General features: G+C 43.3%; 1 protein-coding gene across 1 annotated transcript in view; it reads left to right on the forward strand.

Annotated features, from left to right (window-relative positions):
- Positions 1–20000, forward strand: part of mtus2a (microtubule associated tumor suppressor candidate 2a) — a 154210-nt gene that overhangs the window by 37007 nt on the left and 97203 nt on the right. Inside the window, exons 2-3 of the mRNA XM_071364997.1 lie at positions 1–962; positions 7809–8091. The exon at positions 1–962 is cut by the window's left edge and continues 2802 nt beyond it. Of these exons, the coding sequence (XP_071221098.1) occupies positions 1–962; positions 7809–8091 (1245 nt within the window). The remainder of the gene's footprint in view (positions 963–7808; positions 8092–20000) is intronic.

Genomic DNA, 20000 nt, shown 5'->3' on the forward strand with positions numbered 1-20000 from the left:
ACCAGCCCAGCTCCAGCCCCGGAGCTCCCCAGCCCAGCCAGGCCGGCCAGTCTGCCCAGAGAGAGGCTCGTTCCCTGGATAGAGGAGGGAGCAGCGCAGAACGTACCGCCAGCCTGGAGAGGAGACATCAGTACCAGGACCAGTCTCAGCTCAGATACCGTAGAACTAACCGCTGTGGGGCTACCGTCACCTCTCAACCCCCTCGCTCTCCGCTCGGAACCCCACAGGGGTCACCACGGAGACAACAACAACAGCAGCCCATGTCCCCTTCAAGGATCATTACTGGTTCAGCTCGGTATCCCCAGGGCTATGGTAGCAGTGGGCTTAGACCACCTCTCAAATCTAACCTTACTTCTACAGGGATACCCATACCTCCTCTACACCACCAGGCCCCTAACCCCAGCTCCAGCCCCCCCAAGCCCAAAGGAGTGCGGCCCAAAATCATCACCTACATCCGGAAGGTTCCTCAACTCAAACCCCAGGCTTCAGACGGGCCTTACCAGGTCTCCTCCCTGCCTACCAGGCTCTCTGCCTATACACATACACACTCCCCTGCCACACACACACCTCAGAAGCACTCCTCTAGCCCCAAAACGCACACCAACACACACTCCCGCGGCACAGTGTCCAGAAACACACCGGTCCTGAGTGCCTCCAACCTCCTCTACGACAAATACAGACAGGAGATGCAGAAAAACCGTCTGTTCAACTCTAGTATGATGGGAACAGGGATCCGATCCCATGGCCACACACACACTGTCCCCCCGACACACACACCGTTTGGCTCTCACACACACACACACACACACACTGTCCCCCCGACACACACACCGTTTGGCTCTCACACACACACCCACACACACACTGGAGCCCACACTCACAGCCACACAGCCCCTCCGAAGCTGGGCAGCAAGGCTGAGAGCTTCTATGGGCCACTGGTGGACAAGCACCAACCAGCAGAGGTAAGGAGGCAGAGAGGGAGACAAAGAGAAAAGGATTGTTGTGTTGTATTGTGTTGTGTGTGTGGAGAATGGGACGGTGGAGGTATTTGCCTGTAGAGAGGGAGAGATGGGTGGAGGGGGTATCTGCCTGGGTGGAGAGAGAGAGAAAGGGAGAGAGAGAGAGAGAGCGAGAGAGAGAGAGAGAGAGGAAGAGGTGGATGGAGGGGGTATCTGCCTGGGTGGAGAGAGGGAGAAAGGGAGAGAGCGATAGAGAGCGAGAGAGAGAGAGAGAGAGAGAGGAAGAGGTGGATGGAGGGGGTATCTGCCTGGGTGGAGAGAGGGAGAAAGGGAGAGAGCGATAGAGAGAGCGAGAGAGAGAGAGAGAGAGGAAGAGGTGGATGGAGGGGGTATCTGCCTGGGTGGAGAGAGGGAGAAAGGGAGAGAGAGAGAGAGAGAGAGAGAGAGAGAGAGAGAGAGAGGAAGAGGTGGATGGAGGGGGTATCTGCCTGGGTGGAGAGAGGGAGAAAGGGAGAGAGCGAGAGAGAGAGAGAGAGAGGAAGAGGTGGATGGAGGGGGTATCTGCCTGAGTGGAGAGAGGGAGAAAGGGAGAGAGCGATAGAGAGCGAGAGAGAGAGAGAGAGAGAGAGAGGAAGAGGTGGATGGAGGGGGTATCTGCCTGGGTGGAGAGAGGGAGAAAGGGAGAGAGCGATGGAGAGCGAGAGAGAGAGAGAGAGAGGAAGAGGTGGATGGAGGGGGTATCTGCCTGGGTGGAGAGAGGGAGAAAGGGAGAGAGAGAGAGAGATGGTCTAGGCCTAAACCACACCAAAACAACACTAGACACTATGGAACACAAAGCTTTAAGTATCATCCTGGACTATACAAAGTCTGAGGTCGTCTGCCTTTAGCCTAAAAGATCAGGAACCCAGACTTCATCAAAGAAATTGGAAATAGAGACATTGTCATCCTACAAGAAACATGGTATAGAGGAGACAGACCCACTGGTTGTCCTCTAGGTTACAGTGAGCTGGTAGTCCCATCCACCAAACTACCAGGTGGGTGGTATAGAGGAGACGGACCCACTAGTTGTCCTCTAGGTTACAGAGAGCTGGTAGTCCCATCCACCACACTACCAGGTGGGTGGTATAGAGGAGACAGACCCACTGGTTGTCCTCTAGGTTACAGAGAGCTGGTAGTCCCATCCACCACACTACCAGGTGGGTGGTATAGAGGAGACGGACCCACTAGTTGTCCTCTAGGTTACAGAGAGCTGGTAGTCCCATCCACCACACTACCAGGTGGGTGGTATAGAGGAGACAGACCCACTGGTTGTCCTCTAGGTTACAGAGAGCTGGTAGTCCCATCCACCACACTACCAGGTGGGTGGTATAGAGGAGACAGACCCACTGGTTGTCCTCTAGGTTACAGAGAGCTGGTAGTCCCATCCACCACACTACCAGGTGGGTGGTATAGAGGAGACAGACCCACTGGTTGTCCTCTAGGTTACAGAGAGCTGGTAGTCTCATCCACCACACTACCAGGTGTGAAACAGGGAAGGGACTCAGGGGGTATGCTAATTTGATATAGAGCAGACCTAACCCACTCTAATAAATTAGTCAAAACAGGAACATTTTACATCTGGCTGGAAATGAATACGGAAATGATCCCACCAGATGCTACCTACAGTATATCCCCCCATTTATTTATTTATTTTTATTGAACCTTTATTTAACAAGTCAGTTAAGAACAAATTCTTATTTACAATGACGGCCTACCAAAAGGCAAAAGACCTCCTGCGGGGACGGGGCCCTGGAATTTAAATAAATACAATATAAATATGGGACAAAACACACATCACGACAAGAGAGACAACACAACACTACATAAAGAGAGACCTAAGACAACAGCATGGTAGCATCACAACATAACAACATGGTAGAAACACAACATAACAACAACATGGTAACAACACAGCATGGTAGCATCACAACATAACAACATGGTAGAAACACAACATAACAACAACATGGTAACAACACAACATGGTAGCATCACAACATAACAACATGGTAGAAACACAACATAACAACAACATGGTAACAACACAACATGGTAGCATCACAACATAACACCATGGTAGAAACACAACATGGTAGCATCACAACATAACAACATGGTAGAAACACAACATAACAACAACATGGTAACGCAAAACATGGTACAAACATTATTGGGCACAGACAACAGCACAAAGGGCAAGAAGGTAAAGACAACAATACATCACACAAAGCAGCCACAACTGTCAGTAAGTAAGAGGGTCCATGATTGAGTCTTAGAATCCCCCAACCCCCCCACTATTACACCCCCCCCCCACTATTACACCCACCCCAACCCCCCCACTATTACACCCCCCCCTACTATTACTATTATGAGAGAGAACAGAGAAGAAGTACTCCTGTGTGCTACCTATATCCCCCCAATAGAATCCCCTTACTTTAACGATGACAGCTTCTCCATCCCAGAGGGGGAGATCAATCATTTCCAGGCCCAGGGACATGTACTAGTCTGTGACGACCTAAATGCCAGAACCGGACAAGAACCTGACACCCTCAGCACACAGGGGGACAAACACCTACCTGGAGGTGACAGCATTCCCTCCCCATATACCCCCCTAGACACAACCACGACAACATAACCAACAAAAACGGGTCACAACTCCTGCAGCTCTGTCGCACGCTGGGTCTGTACATAGTCAATGGTAGGCTTCCAGGAGACTCCTTCATCTCTTTGGCAGTAGTACTGTAGACTACTTTATCAATGACCTCAACTCAGAGTCTGTCACGCCCTGACCTTAGAGAGCCTTTTTATTTCTCTATTTGGTTTGGTCAGGGTGTGACTAGGGTGGGTACTCTAGTTTGTCTATTTCTTTGTTGGCCGGGTGTGGTTCCCAATCAGAGGCAGCTGTCTATCGTTGTCTCTGATTGGGGATCATACTTAGGCAGCCCTTTTCCCCACCTGTAGTTGTGGGATCTTGTTTGTGTGTAGTTGCTTTCTGCACTGCATATAGCTTTACGTTAGTTTTTGTATTTTGTTGTTTTTCGGGGTCATTTTTAATAAAGTAAAATATACACTTACCACGCTGTCTCCTCATTCTAACGACGGACGTAACAGAGTCTCTCAGAGTGGTCAGTCAGCCCACTGACACACGTCAAAGCCAAAGGAACTGCATATTATTAAGACATGCTGGAAACCAACCAAAAAACACTTAGGCAACAACAAATGCAGTCCCTTCTAGACAACTTCCTGGACAAAACGTTTCACTGTAATAGTGAAGGTGTAAACTTGGCAGTAGAAAACCTGAACAGTATATTTGACCTCTCAAATACGTACTTCGGCCTAAACATCAGCGCCACAGGTAACTTCCACAAAGCTGTGAACGATCTGAGAGACAAGGCAAGAAGGGTCTTCTATGCCATCAAAAGGAACATAAAATTTGACAGACCAATTAAGATCTGGCTAAAAATACTTCAGTCAGTTATAAAACCCATTGCCCTTTACGGTTTTGAGGTCTGGGGTCCGCTCACCAACCAAGTGTTTCACAAAATGGGACAAACACCAAATTGAGACTCTGCATGCAGAATTCTGCAAAAATATCCTCCGTGTACAACGTAAAACACCAAATAATGCATGCAGAGCAGAATTAGGCCGATACCCGCTAATTATCAAAATCCAGAAAATAACCATTAAATTCTACAACCACCTCAAAGGAAGCGATTCCCAAACCTTCCATAACAAAGCCATCACCTACAGAGAGATGAACCTGGAGAAGAGTCCCCTAAGCAAGCTGGTCCTGGGGCTCTGTTCACAAACACAAACACAAACACACCCCACAGAGCCCCAGAACAACAGCACAATTAGACCCAACCAAATCATGAGAAAACAAAAAGATAATTACTTGATACATTGGAAAGAATTAACAAAAAAACTAAGAGCAAACTAGAATGCTATTTGGCCCTAAACAGAGAGTACACTGTGGCAGAATACCTGACCACTGTGACTGACCCAAACTTAAGGAAAGCTTTGACTATGTACAGACTCAGTGAGCATAGCCTTGCTATTGAGAAAGGCCGCCGTAGGCAGACCTGGCTCTCAAGAGAAGACAGGCTATGTGCACACTGCCTACAAAATGAGGTGGAAACTGAGCTGCTCTTCCTAACCTCCTGCCCAATGTATGACCATATTAGAGACACATATTTCCCTCAGATTACACAGACACACAAAGAATTAGAAAACAAACCCAATTTTGATAAACTCCTATTTCTACTGGGTGAAATTCCACAGTGTGACATCACAGCAGCAAGATTTGTGACCTGTTGCCACAAGAAAAGGTCAACCAGTGAAGAACAAACACCATTGTAAATACAACCTATATTTATGTTTATTTATTTTCCCTTTTGTACTTTAACTATTTGCACATAATATGACATTTTAAACATCTTTATTCTTTTGGAACTTAAAAACTATTTAATCCATTTTAGAATAAGGCTGTAACGTAACAAAATGTGGAAAAAGTCAAGGGGTCTGAATACTTTCCGAATGCACTGTAATTGATGGAGATGGGCGTGTGAGCTAGTGGGTCTGGCCAGGGTGATGTAGTTGATGGAGATGGGGGGAGCTAGTGGGTCTGGCCAGGGTGATGTAGTTGATGGAGATGGGGGGAGCTAGTGGGTCTGGCCAGGGTGATGTAGTTGATAGAGATGGGGGTGTGAGCTAGTGCGTCTGGCCAGGGTGATGTAATTGATGGAGATGGGGGTGTGAGCTAGTGGGTCTGGCCATGGGTGATGTAGTTGATGGAGATGGGGGTGTGAGCTAGTGGGTCTGGCCAGGGATGATGTAGTTGATGTTTGTATGTCTATGTTTTGTATTGGCTTTAAAATATCTTTAAAATAAAATTGAATAAAATAAAGAAAGAATGCAGTGAACAGGTTTTGACCAGAGCCCATGTATGGGTTGGGTTTTAGAAGTACTGATTACCAATGAGCCTTTGTGTTTCTGTTGTGATAAAGAATATGAACACAGTTATTGAAGAAATATAGAACACCCTAACCCTTAAAACAGCTTTTGTCCTTGTGGGGACCTGGGAAATGACCCAACCAGGGAGAATTGTCCTTGTTTTATCATCCTTGTGGGGACCTGGGGAATGACCCCACCAGGGAGAATTTTCCTTGTTTTATCATCCTTGTGGGGATTTCTTCGACCCATGAGGAGAGTAATACAAGTCCCCCCCCCCCCCCACACACACACTAAAATACACAGAACCGTGGACTGTCATTTGCTGACTTTTGGATGAAACTTAATTTGGGAAAAATAAATAAAAATCGCTCTCTACTCTTCATTGCACTTTGATGTAGTTTAACATTTCCTGAATTTGTCTACAATATGTTAATCTACCAATCAAAAGTTTGGACACACCTACTTATTCCAGGATTTTTCTTTACGTTATACTATTTTCTACATTAAGACATCAAATTGATGTAATAACCACAATCATCATGAATCATGTAGTAACCAAAAAAAAGTGTTAAACAAATCAAAATCTTCAAAGTAGCTTTGCCTTGATGACAGCTTTATGTATTAGTCTATGATTATAGACTAAAATGTTAGTGTTAGTCTATAATTATAGACTAATTAGTATATGATTGTGGGACAGGAGCACCAAGTCGTCTGTCCACTGCATAGTTTAATAATCTCCCCATAATCTCTTGTGGACAGACGCACGTAACATAAATGGTAGTAGCATGTGTCAACAGACTGTGGGATGCGACAACTAAAGAGGACCTTTGTTCTGGTACACTGCATGGCTTGTCTGTCCACTGTAATCCAGTTTGTGCCAAGTCTTCATGAGCGACAATAAGAAACTACAGTGGAGACAGGGGACAACCTTGTGGGGTTCCACTGCATGGCTTGTCTGCCCACTGTATTCCAATTTGTGCCAAGTCTTCATGATCGACAATAAGAAACTACAGTGGAGACAGGGGACAACCTTGTGGGGTTCCACTGCATGATTCGTCATCCTGTTGGATGTTTTGGGTTGTATTTATCTGAGGTCCATATGTGTTGAGAAGAGATTGGAACCAGGAACGAAAAGCTCTCTTTGAAAATGATGAGCAAGAGTATGGGCCAAATGTCCCCCTCAACTCAAAAAGATGCTAAAACCTGCAAAAATTGTGATTTGTCCAAAGCACCGGAACTAATGCTGCTCGTTATCTCCCATTGTATCATGAAAGATCTACAGTACTACAGTACAGATTTTGTGCACAACATTTTGGGGAATGTTAGGAAGACATTCAAAGGATATTTCATTTAAAAACATAATTTCTCTATTTGTTTGATGATATTGCCACACTATAAGGTCAAAATAACACTCTGAAATTGTGAAAAGTTTGACAATGTTACACACTTACACAATGAAAAACACTTTTCATATATTTTTTTTCATAAAAAAAAAACAACAACATTATTTTAATTGGAATGTTATTTAAAAACACTAGCATATGTTCTGGGAATGTTATTTAAAAACACTAGCATATGTTCTGGGAATGTTATTTAAAAACACTAGCATATGTTCTGGGAATGTTATTTAAAAACGCTAGCATATGTTCTGGGAATGTTCCCGGTTTGCTGGGAGTGCACTAAATAGGGAGTAGGCCTTTTGGCACTCATGCTAAAAGGTCTCCTCCACAGGAGTCCTATGCATTATTTAACATCCTCTTCAGAGGTTTCTGAAATGAACATTTACTGTAGTTTACTGTATCCTAACTCACCACAGCTGGAAATGGCTTAACTTCCTTTTTCATCCTCACTTTTCAGATGGGTAGAAATGCGGGCAGCCTTGGTCGCGAGGACCCCTCAGGCCCCAGGATGGCAACCCAGGCGGCTCAAGCCGGCGGCAGTGGCAGTCTGCTCCGCTCTGGCATAGGGCTGCGCCCGCAACTGGGTCTGGGAGCTGTTGTACGGGCAACCCCGGGGTCTGTCGTTGTCACAGCAACCAAGAACCAGATGATGGTTCAGGGTCAGAGGACAGCATTGGGATTCAGTCAACCAGTGCAGGCCGTCAGCCCAGCGACCAATCAGAATGGACAGGACAACACAGGTGAGAGGAGAAACGATTAAGTTTACAGTTTTAGAGTTTGCAACGAACATGTTACTTAGTAACAATTTCAGTTCCAATGATTTCAATGAACATTCCAAAATGTTACTTTGAAACGTCAAACAACACATTTTAGCGGCAATAAGCACATTTTATATTACTTTTCTAATCCTACGAAAGGTAACTGCCAAAATAAAGGAAACACCAACATAAAGTGTCTCAATAGGTTGTGGGCCACTGTGAGAACGGCTTCAATGATCCTCGGTATAGATTCTACAGGTGTCTGGAACTCTATTGGAGGGATGCGACACCATTCTTCCACCATCGAAATTCAACCATTTTGTGTTTTGTTTATGGTGGTGGAAAACGCTGTCTCAGGCGCCACGCCAGAATCTCCCATAAGAGTTCAATTGGGTTGAGATCTGGTGACTGAGACGGCCATGGCATATGGTGAAACACCAGCAAGTTGAGCAGTCTTCATCACTGAAGCTCCTGCTAAACGTGCCCCGACAATCACCCCTCTTTCAAAACCACTGAGATCTCTTCCTCTAGTCATGGTAGACTATATAACGGGCAACTGGGCCTGGCCAACATATCTATACATGACCCTAAGCATGATGGGATGTTAATTCCACCGCTGCTTTCAATATTCTTATTTGCCCAAGTGTTTCCATTATTTTGGCAGTTACCTGTTGTTCTTTGTCTATTCTAAACTAAATTATAACACAGCCATGGTAGCCAATAAGGGGCAACTGGGCCTGGCCAGTGTTGTGACGTGACTATCATTAATGTGATGACTGCTATTTATCGAATAATTACCTACTACGTTCAATTATTACTTGATTAAATTAATCATGTAACAATTAACTCATTAGGAATTTGGGACACCACGGGAACAGTTGTTTACCGAGTTACTATCTCCCGACTTAAATTCTAGAGATTATCTAAATATCTCTTACATCAATAACAGTCAATTATTAATTATTACCTCATCAGTTTCATTCTGAACATCTGCATGAACCCTAACCGAAGTGATGACTCAGCGATAAACAAATAGGCTTAATTATTTATTTACTAACTAACTAAATCCTCACACACAGAATACGTAAACACACACAGCATACGTTATTGATTACATACATAATACAAGGAAAACAGGTCCCTAGTGGACTAACAAAAGCATGACCGTTTGGTTACGCAATGGAGAGGGAGGGCCTACTAGGAGAGGGAGAGACAAAGAGCCAATGCAATATATATTTACGCGTAGATGTCTTTCTCTCGTCTCTCTGTTGAAACCACTCGATCCATATATGAGAAGTGGTTCGATGTAAGTCTCTGGTTGTACACCAGAGGTCACAATGTCTTTCTTAGATGTAGGCTTCTTTTGTTCTGGAGTGTTCGTTAGCATAGATACTTCAGATGTACCACACGGTGTTCAGATGTATCTGTCTTGCCTCTCGTCTTTGGTTAAATGTTCTAAACTACTTTACATGCACAGTTGCAGACGGTGTATGTTTTGGTCTGGTTTACAACATTTCTCACCATTTCAACGTGTGGACCACAGCATCACGTTCTCTGGTCTCAATGGTTGATTATTCAGGGTACAGCTAGGACCACTTTACACGTCGGCAGTAACCCGGCATGTTTTGGTGTAATGTAAATTTAGTTAGTAAGTCCTTTTAAACATTTTGGTATTAGGGGCGTTCCATCATGCCTACACAATGTCTGTGCTCACGTGGGCGTGGTTACTGACTGGGCCCAAGTTTATATGAAAAGCCATTATCTCATTTAGAAGGCTAAAATCACATTTCTATCTTTTCAGAAATATTGTCATACTTAATCATATATTTTATACAACATTTAGATGTAAACCTGACAACTAGAATGTGTACACCCTCAGAGATACAGTTATTTCATTATACCATGCTTAATGACATCACAAAATAATACACTTTGACAGGATTGTTCTTTAAATCCCCACCAACCATTTCCCCACATTCTTTATATTAGAAATATTGCTTCATTATCCACTTTTGGATGTTTGGAGTTTTGGTGGCAAAGTCTCTCTGTGTAACAAAGGATTGTCAGCCTTCCATTTCTGCAGAGCCAATGGGAGAGTTTCCGCAAGGTATTTAAGTCATAAAACAGGCACACTCCCACCCCAGTTATTTAGTTATACCATCCTTAATGATATCACAAAATAATAAACACTTTGATATGATTGTTTCTCTATCCTCTCCTGTGGGAGGAGGAACCAGGAACCACATGATGGGGAACCCTGGTGTAGAAGCACCTGCATACTTTAAATCCCTCATTTACTCAAGTGTTTCCTTTATTTTGGTAGTTACCTGTACATGTAATAGAAAGCTCACATGGCCACATGATTATTGTTTGTTTAAACAGACAATACCTTCTCAGACTGTTAGCTAACGTTAGCAAACTATTGTACGTTAGCTGCAATACCTTCTCAGACTGTTAGCTAATGTTAGCGAACTACTATACATATTGCTGCAATACCTTCTCAGACTGTTAGCTAACGTTAGCGAACTACTGTACGTTAGCTGCAATACCTTCTCAGACTGTTAGCTAACGTTAGCGAACTACTATACATATTGCTGCACTACCTTCTCAGACTGTTAGCTAACGTTAGCGAACTACTATACATATTGCTGCACTACCTTCTCAGACTGTTAGCTAACGTTAGCGAACTATGCACCTCAGGTCTTTAGTTTCTTTGGAATGGGTGGAGAGTGTGATTTTACTATGCAAGGTTGTAGACAGGTTCAATGTGCAGGCGGGCGGCAGGTAGCCTAGTGGTTAGAGCGTTGGACTAGTAACCGAAAAGTTGCAAGATCAAATCCCCGAGCTGACAAGGTAAAAAAAATCTGTTGTTCTGCCCCTGAACAAGGCAGTTAACCCGCTGTTATTGTAAATATTAATTTGTTCTTAACTCACTTGCCTAGTTAAATAAAGGTAACAAATAAAAAATGTTCTGGAGTGTATCTGTTCCTATTCTGTGGGAGGGTAGAAATGGGACTTCCTCTCCTCCTCTTCCTCTCCTAGTTAAATTGGACTGAGATGAAAGCAGCTCATTATTATGGAGTCTAACATTAATTTTGCACTGATCACCAGTCAGTGTGTTGATCGGATAGTCAGGCAACAAGACCTGCTCTAGAAAGGTGGGGAGAGAGAGAGAAAGAGAGAGGTTATTTTGTAGTTGTATCTAGTGCTGGCACAGCTTCTCCAATGCCCATTAGCTGTATCTGTGATTGAATAGATAAAGGGTTCTTGAGGGAGAGAAGAGCGAGAGCATACATTTTACACTTGCCACTATCCATATGCCACACACACGCACGCATGCACACACACACACTCACACACGCACGCACGCACGCACACGCACACACACACACACACACACACACACACACACACACACACACACACACACACACACACACACACACACACACACACACACACACACACACACACACACACACACACACACACACACACACACAGAGTGTACATTGCACATCATTTACATGTCAAATGGCTGCTTCTCACACTTCTGTCATTGCCAGAGAGGGAGGGAGGGAGACAAAGAGAGAGATGGAGAGAGAGGGAGGGAGACAAAGAGAGAGAGAGAGATGGAGAGAGAGAGAGGGAGGGAGGGAGACAAAGAGAGAGAGCCAGAGAGAGAGAGAGAGAGAGAGAGAGAGAGAGAGAGAGAGAGAGAGAGAGAGAGAGAGAGAGAGAGAGAGAGAGAGAGAGAATTGCCCTTTATGGTTGTGAGGTCTGGGGTCCGCTCACCAACCAAGATTTCACAAAATGGGACAAACACCAAATTGAGACTCTGCATGCAGAATTCTGCAAAAATATCCTCCGTGTACAACGTAGAACACCAAATAATGCATGCAGAGCAGAATTAGGCCGATACCCACTAATTATCAAAATCCAGAAAAGAGCCGTTAAATTCTACAACCACCTAAAAGGAAGCGATTCCCAAACCTTCCATAACAAAGCCATCACCTACAGAGAGATGAACCTGGAGAAGAGTCCCCTAAGCAAGCTGGTCCTAGGGCTCTGTTCACAAACACAAACACACCCCACAGAGCCCCAGGACAACAACACAATTAGACCCAACCAAATCATGAGAAAACAAAAAGATAATTACTTGACACATTGGAAAGAATTAACAAAAAAACAGAGCAAACTAGAATGCTATTTGGCCCTAAACAGAGAGTACACAGTGGCAGAATACCTGACCACTGTGACTGACCCAAACTTAAGGAAAGCTTTGACTATGTACAGACTCAGTGAGCATAGCCTTGCTATTGAGAAAGGCCGCCGTAGGCAGACATGGCTCTCAAGAGAAGACAGGCTATGTGCACACTGCCCACAAAATGAGGTGGAAACTGAGCTGCACTTCCTAACCTCCTGCCCAATGTATGACCATATTAGAGAGACATATTTCCCTCAGATTACACAGATCCACAAAGAATTTGAAAACAAATCCAATTTTGATAAACTCCCATATCTACTGGGAGAAATTCCACAGTGTGCCATCACAGCAGCAAGATTTGTGACCTGTTGCCACAAGAAAAGGGCAACCAGTGAAGAACAAACACCATTGTAAATACAACCCATATTTATGCTTGTTTATTTTAACTTGTGTGCTTTAACCATTTGTACATTGTTACAACACTGTATATATATAATATAACATTTGTAATGTCTTTATTGTTTTGAAACTTCTGTATGTGTAATGTTTACTGTTAATTTGTATTGTTTATTTCACTTTTGTATAATATCTACCTCACTTGCTTTGGCAATGTTAACACATGTTTCCCATGCCAATAAAGCCCCTTGAATTGAATTGAATTGAATTGAGAGAGAGAGAGAGAGAGAGAGAGAGAGAGAGAGAGAGAGAGAGAGAGAGAGAGAGAGAGAGAGAGAGAGAGAGAGAGAGAGAGAGAGAGAGAGAGAGAGAGAGAGAGAGAGAGAGAGAGAGAGAGAGAGAGAGAGAGAGAAAATGAAAAGCTGAAATGTCTTGAGTCAATCAGTATTTGACCCCTTTGTTATGACAAGGAGCCTAAGTAAGTTCAAGAGTAAAGATGTGCTTAACATAATAAGTTGCATGGACTCACTCTGTGTGTAATAATAGTGTTTAACATGATTTTTTAACGACTACCTCATCTCTGTACGCCACACATACAATTATCTTGTCACACCCTGATCTGTTTCCCCTGTCTTTGTGCTTGTCCACCCCCCTCCAGGTGTCGCCCATCTTCCCCATTATCCCCCAGTGTATTTATACCTGTGTTCTCTGTTTGTCTCTAGTTCCTGTTTTCAGTTTTTCTGTTTTTTCAATTTTTTTATTATTTAATATGATGGGTTTTTTTAAACCATTTTTTTCTCCTCAATTTTCGTGGTATCCAATTGGTAGTTACAGTCTTGTTTCATCGCTGCAACTCCCGTACGGAGAGGCGAAGGTTGAGAGCCGTGCATCTTCCGAAACACGACCCAACCCAACCAAGCCGCACTGCTTCTTGTCACAATGCCCACTTAACCCGGAAGCCAGCCACACCAATGTGTCGGAGGAAATACTGTGCACCTGGCAACCGTTATCAGCGTGCACTGCGCCCGGCCCGCCACAGGAGTCGCTAGTGCGCGATGGGACAAGGACATCCCTGCCGTCCAAACCCTCCCCTAACCCGGACGACGCTGGGCCAATTGTGCGTCGCCCCATGGGTCTCCCGGTCGCGGACGGCTGTGACAGAGCCTGGACTCGAACCCAGAATCTCTAGTGGCACAGCTAACACTGCGTTGCAGTGCCTTAGAACATTGCGCCACTCGTAGGCTCGGTTTTCCTGGTTTTGACCATTCTGCCTGCCCTGACCCTGAGCCTGCCTGCCGTTCTGTACCTTTTGGACTCTGCTCTGGATTACTGACCTCTGCCTGCCCTTGACCTGTCGTTTGCCTGCCCCCTGTTTTTGTAATACACTTTTGTTACTTCAAAACTGTCTGCATCTGCGTCTTCTCCTGAGCCTTGACACATCTGTAAGGTCCCTCAGTCGAGCAGTGAATTTCAAACACAGATTCAACCACAAAGACCATGGAGGTTTTCCAATGCTTCGTAAAGAAGGGCACCTTTTGGTAGATGGGTAGAAATGAAAAAGCAGACATTCAAAATCCCTTTGAGCATGGTGAAGTTATTAATTACACTTTGGATGGTGTATCAATACACCCAGTCACTACGAAGATACAGGTGTCCTTCCTAACTCAGTTGCCGGAGAGGAAGGAAACCACTCAGGGATTTCACCATGAGGCCAATGGGGACTTTAAAACAGTTACAGAGTTTAATGGCTGTGATAGGAGAACACTGAGGATGGATCAACAACATTGTAGTTACTCCACAATACTAACATGAATGACAGAGTGAAGAAAGAATCCTGTACAGAATTTTTTTTTCTCCAAAACATGCATCCTGTTTGCAACAAGGCACTAAAGTAAAACTGCTAAAAATGTGGAAAAGAAATTAACTTTTTGTCCTGAATACAAAGTGTTCTGTTTGGGGCAAATCCAACACAACATATCACTGAGTACCACTCTTCATATATTAAAGCATGGTGGTGGCTTCATCATGTTATGGATATGCTTGTCATTGGCAAGGACTAGAGAATTTTTTTGGATAAAATAAATGCAAAAGAGCTAAGCACAGACAAACTCCTGGAGGAAAACCTGGTTCATTCTGCTTTCCACCAGACACTGGGAGATGAATTCACCTTTCAGCAGGACAATAATCTAAAACACAATGCCAAATATACACTGGAGTTGCTGACCAAGACGACATTTGGATTTTACTGAGTGGCCTAGTTACAGATTTGACTTAAATTGGCTTGAAAATCTATGGCAAGACTTGAAAATGGCTGTCTAGCTATGATCAACAACCAGTTAGACAGGGCTCTGACAGAATTCAAAAAAATTAATAAATGAATGAATAAATGAGACATTTCTGTATTTCAGTTTAATAAATATTTCTCTTTGTCATTATGGGGCATTTTGTGTAGATGGGTGAAAAAAATACATTTAATCCGTTTTGAATTCAATCTGTAACACAACAATATGTGGAATAAGTCCAGGGGTATGAATACTTTCTGAAGACTCTGTGTTTCTTTTTGTTGGCAGGGTTAAATAAATAACTAAAACATTTTCACCTCTCAGTTCAGCCTCACATCTAACCACAGCCTCTCTCTCCCAACCATTTCCCCACTTCCCAGTTGTCTTAAAGTCTGAAGTCAGAGATTCTCCATCTCAGTTGTTTTGGACGCCGGCGTCAAACAGAAGGTTTCATCAGCACCTCACACACACACACACACACACACGCACACGCACACGCACACGCACACGCACACACACACACACACACACACACACACACACACACACACACACACACACACACACACACACACACACACACCTACACACCTACACACCTACACACACACACACACACACACACACACACACACACACACACACACACACACACACACACACACAGCACACAGCAATAAGCTGGAAGCAGTGTACGCATTTTGAAAACACGCTTCATTGTTTTTAAACATTAATGTTTTAATACTATAAGGCATGTCTTGGCTTCAAAAGTAGCCTATTTGATCACCTCTCTTTTCAACATCAAACATTTTAATCTCTGTCATATGAAACTACCCTTTTGACAATGGTGTTTTTCCACTAATTGCATTACGGAACGAACATTGGCGGGTAGCCTACTGCCTCGAGCGCATTTCTGCACTTATAATGTGAATAAATAGTAGTTTGTAATTTTAACGACGTTCTGATCTGTTTTTACCGTTTTATATTCATGTAGCCTACTGGTTGTATGAATTTGTGGATTTTATAGTCAACTGTCCCAGAGCCTGTTTGGGCTATTTCTTTCTCCACAAACTGACCAATAGAATAGGTAGCCTAACCTCTTGTCTACTATAGTAGATTGAACTGACCAATAGAATAGGTAGCCTAACCTCTTGTCTACTATAGTAGATTGAACTGACCAATAGAATAGGTAGCCTAACCTCTTGTCTACTATAATAGATTGAACTGACCAATAGAATAGGTAGCCTAACCTCTTGTCTACTATAGTAGATTGAACTGACCAATAGAATAGGTAGCCTAACCTCTTGTCTACTATAATAGATTGAACTGACCAATAGAATAGGTAGCCTAACCTCTTGTCTACTATAGTAGATTGAACTGACCAATAGAATAGGTAGCCTAACCTCTTGTCTACTATAATAGATTGAACTGACCAATAGAATAGGTAGCCTAACCTCTTGTCTACTATAATAGATTGAACTGACCAATATAATAGGTAGCCTAACCTCTTGTCTACTATAGTAGATTGAACTGACCAATAGAATAGGTAGCCTAACCTCTTGTCTACTATAATAGATTGAACTGACCAATAGAATAGGTAGCCTAACCTCTTGTCTACTATAATAGATTGAACTGACCAATAGAATAGGTAGCCTAACCTCTTGTCTACTATAATAGATTGAACTGACCAATAGAATAGGTAGCCTAACCTCTTGTCTACTATAGTAGATTGAACTGACCAATACAATAGGTAGCCTAACCTCTTGTCTACTATAGTAGATTGAACTGACCAATAGAATAGGTAGCCTAACCTCTTGTCTACTATAGTAGATTGAACTGACCAATAGAATAGGTAGCCTAACCTCTTGTCTACTATAATAGATTGAACTGACCAATAGAATAGGTAGCCTAACCTCTTGTCTACTATAGTAGATTGAACTGACCAATAGAATAGGTAGCCTAACCTCTTGTCTACTATAGTAGATTGAACTGACCAATAGAATAGGTAGCCTAACCTCTTGTCTACTATAGTAGATTGAACTGACCAATAGAATAGGTAGCCTAACCTCTTGTCTACTATAATAGATTGAACTGACCAATAGAATAGGTAGCCTAACCTCTTGTCTACTATAGTAGATTGAACTGACCAATAGAATAGGTAGCCTAACCTCTTGTCTACTATAGTAGATTGAACTGACCAATAGAATAGGTAGCCTAACCTCTTGTCTACTATAGTAGATTGAACTGACCAATAGAATAGGTAGCATAACCTCTTGTCTACTATAGTAGATTGAACTGACCAATAGAATAGGTAGCCTAACCTCTTGTCTACTATAGTAGATTGAACTGACCAATAGAATAGGTAGCCTAACCTCTTGTCTACTATAGTAGATTGAACTGACCAATATAATAGGTAGCCTAACCTCTTGTCTACTATAGTAGATTGAACTGACCAATAGAATAGGTAGCCTAACCTCTTGTCTACTATAGTAGATTGAACTGACCAATAGAATAGGTAGCCTAACCTCTTGTCTACTATAATAGATTGAACTGACCAATAGAATAGGTAGCCTAACCTCTTGTCTACTATAGTAGATTGAACTGACCAATAGAATAGGTAGCCTAACCTCTTGTCTACTATAGTAGATTGAACTGACCAATAGAATAGGTAGCCTAACCTCTTGTCTACTATAATAGATTGAACTGACCAATAGAATAGGTAGCCTAACCTCTTGTCTACTATAGTAGATTGAACTGACCAATAGAATAGGTAGCCTAACCTCTTGTCTACTATAGTAGATTGAACTGACCAATAGAATAGGTAGCCTAACCTCTTGTCTACTATAGTAGATTGACGTAGAGGGGTTTTATTGATTTTGCTGTTCGTTACTCGTCTTCTTGGCCGAGGAAAAGTACATGTGAACACCTTCACAGAGCTCATCAGAATTTAGTAAGAAGCAACGTACCTCATTGCATCCTCGACTTGCATGTTCTGTTAATATGATTAACCATAATGTAAAATGGGATATCTGTCATTCTGAGCATATAGGTCCGGTAAATTTCTTAAATGTCCGGTAAATTTCAAAGGTCCTAATGGAAACCCTGGTATGGAGTGTGTGTGTGTGTGTGTGTGTGAGTGTGTGTGTGTGTGTGTGCACACCCAAGCCCCGAGCCCCTATCATATACATGCACAGTCATATACATCACATGCATCACATTACATATGCTGTTTGTTGTGTGTATGTCTTTCCATGGCTGTGCACCCACAGCAGACTAGGCCCAGGTCCAGACAGGGGGCTTGAGTACAGCTGGTGGCTCAGCAAAGGACCTGGATCCTGGGTAGAAGGAGGAAGGAAGGAGGGGCTGAGCTCCAGACCTCACAATCTGGCAGTGAGGCTTTCTCCTCTCTCCCTTTGGCCCATCGTTGGAGGCTATGCTGGCAAGCACACTGAAGCTCTCCCTCCCTCCCCCCTCTCTCTATCCCTTTGGACCATGGTTGGAGGCTGGCATGCATACTGAAGCTTTCTCTCTATCCCTCACTCCCACCTATCTCTCTCCCCCCTTTCCCTCCCTCCTTCCCTCCCCTTCTCTCTCTCCCTCCCCCTCTCTCCCCTGTCTCTCTCTCCCCTCTCTCTCTCCCTCTCTCTCTCCCTCTCTCTCCCCTCTCTCTCTCTCCCTCCCCCTCTCTCTCTCCCTCCCTCCCTCCCTCTCCCTCTCCCCTCTCTCTCCCTCTCTCTCTCCCTCTCTCTCCCTCTCTCTCTCTCCCTCCCCCTCTCTCTCTCCCTCCCTCCCTCCCTCTCCCTCTCCCTCTCTCTCTCTCCCTCCCCCTTTCTCTCTCCCTCTCTCCCTCCCCCCTCCCTCACTCCCTCCCTCCCTCCCCCTCCTCCCTCTGACCCATGGTTAGAGTCTAGGCTGGCATGCATACTGCAGCTACAGTATGTATTTGATAACAGCTCAGTGAACAGCAGTCGCCTGTCATTTGTTAATAGTTCAGTGTGTAGTATTATTTTGTGGTAGAATAGGGTTAATATAGTATAATAGTAGTATAGGGTTAATATAGTATAATAGTAGTATAGGGTTAATATAGTATAATAGTAGTATAGGGTTAATATAGTATTATAGTAGTATAGGGTTAATATAGTATAATAGTAGTATAGGGTTAATATAGTATAATAGTAGTATAGGGTTAATATAGTATAATAGTAGTATAGGGTTAATATAGTATTATAGTAGTATAGGGTTAATATAGTATAATAGTAGTATAGGGTTAGGGTTAATATAGTATAATAGTAGTATAATAGTAGTATAGGGTTAATATAGTATAATAGTAGTATAGGGTTAATATAGTATAATAGTAGTATAGGGTTAATATAGTATAATATTAGTATAGTGTTAGGGTTAATATAGTATAATAGTAGTATAGGGTTAATATAGTATAATAGTAGTATAGTGTTAGGGTTTATATAGTATAATAGTAGTATAGGGTTAATATAGTATAATAGTAGTATAGGGTTAATATAGTATAATAGTAGTATAGGGTTAATTTAGTATAATAGTAGTATAGGGTTAATATAGTATAATAGTAGTATAGGGTATAAGTCAGGTCTCTGACTTCCTCCCTATAAGCTGTCTCGTCGTTGTCGGTGATCAGGCCTACCACTGTTGTGTCGTCTGCAAACGTAATGATGGTGTTGGAGTCGTGTCTGGCCATGCAGTCGTGGGTGAACAGGGAGTACAGGAGGGGACTGAGCATGCACCCTTGGGAGCTCCAGTGTTGAGGATCAGCGTGGCAGATGTGTTGCTCACCACCTGGGTAGGTAGCCAGTTCTGGCATTTAGGTTGCCACAAACTAGTACATGTCCCTGAGCCTGGAAATGAGAAGGTATGAGAAGCGGCATAGGCCTTATCTGTGGGGGCGTACAGGTGCCTTGTAAAAGTACTCATCCCCCTTGGCGTTTTTCCTATTTTGTTGCATTACAACCTGTAATTTAAATAGATTTTTATTT

This window comes from Salvelinus alpinus, chromosome 24 (assembly GCF_045679555.1).
Source record: "Salvelinus alpinus chromosome 24, SLU_Salpinus.1, whole genome shotgun sequence".
NCBI classification, from domain to species: domain Eukaryota; kingdom Metazoa; phylum Chordata; class Actinopteri; order Salmoniformes; family Salmonidae; genus Salvelinus; species Salvelinus alpinus.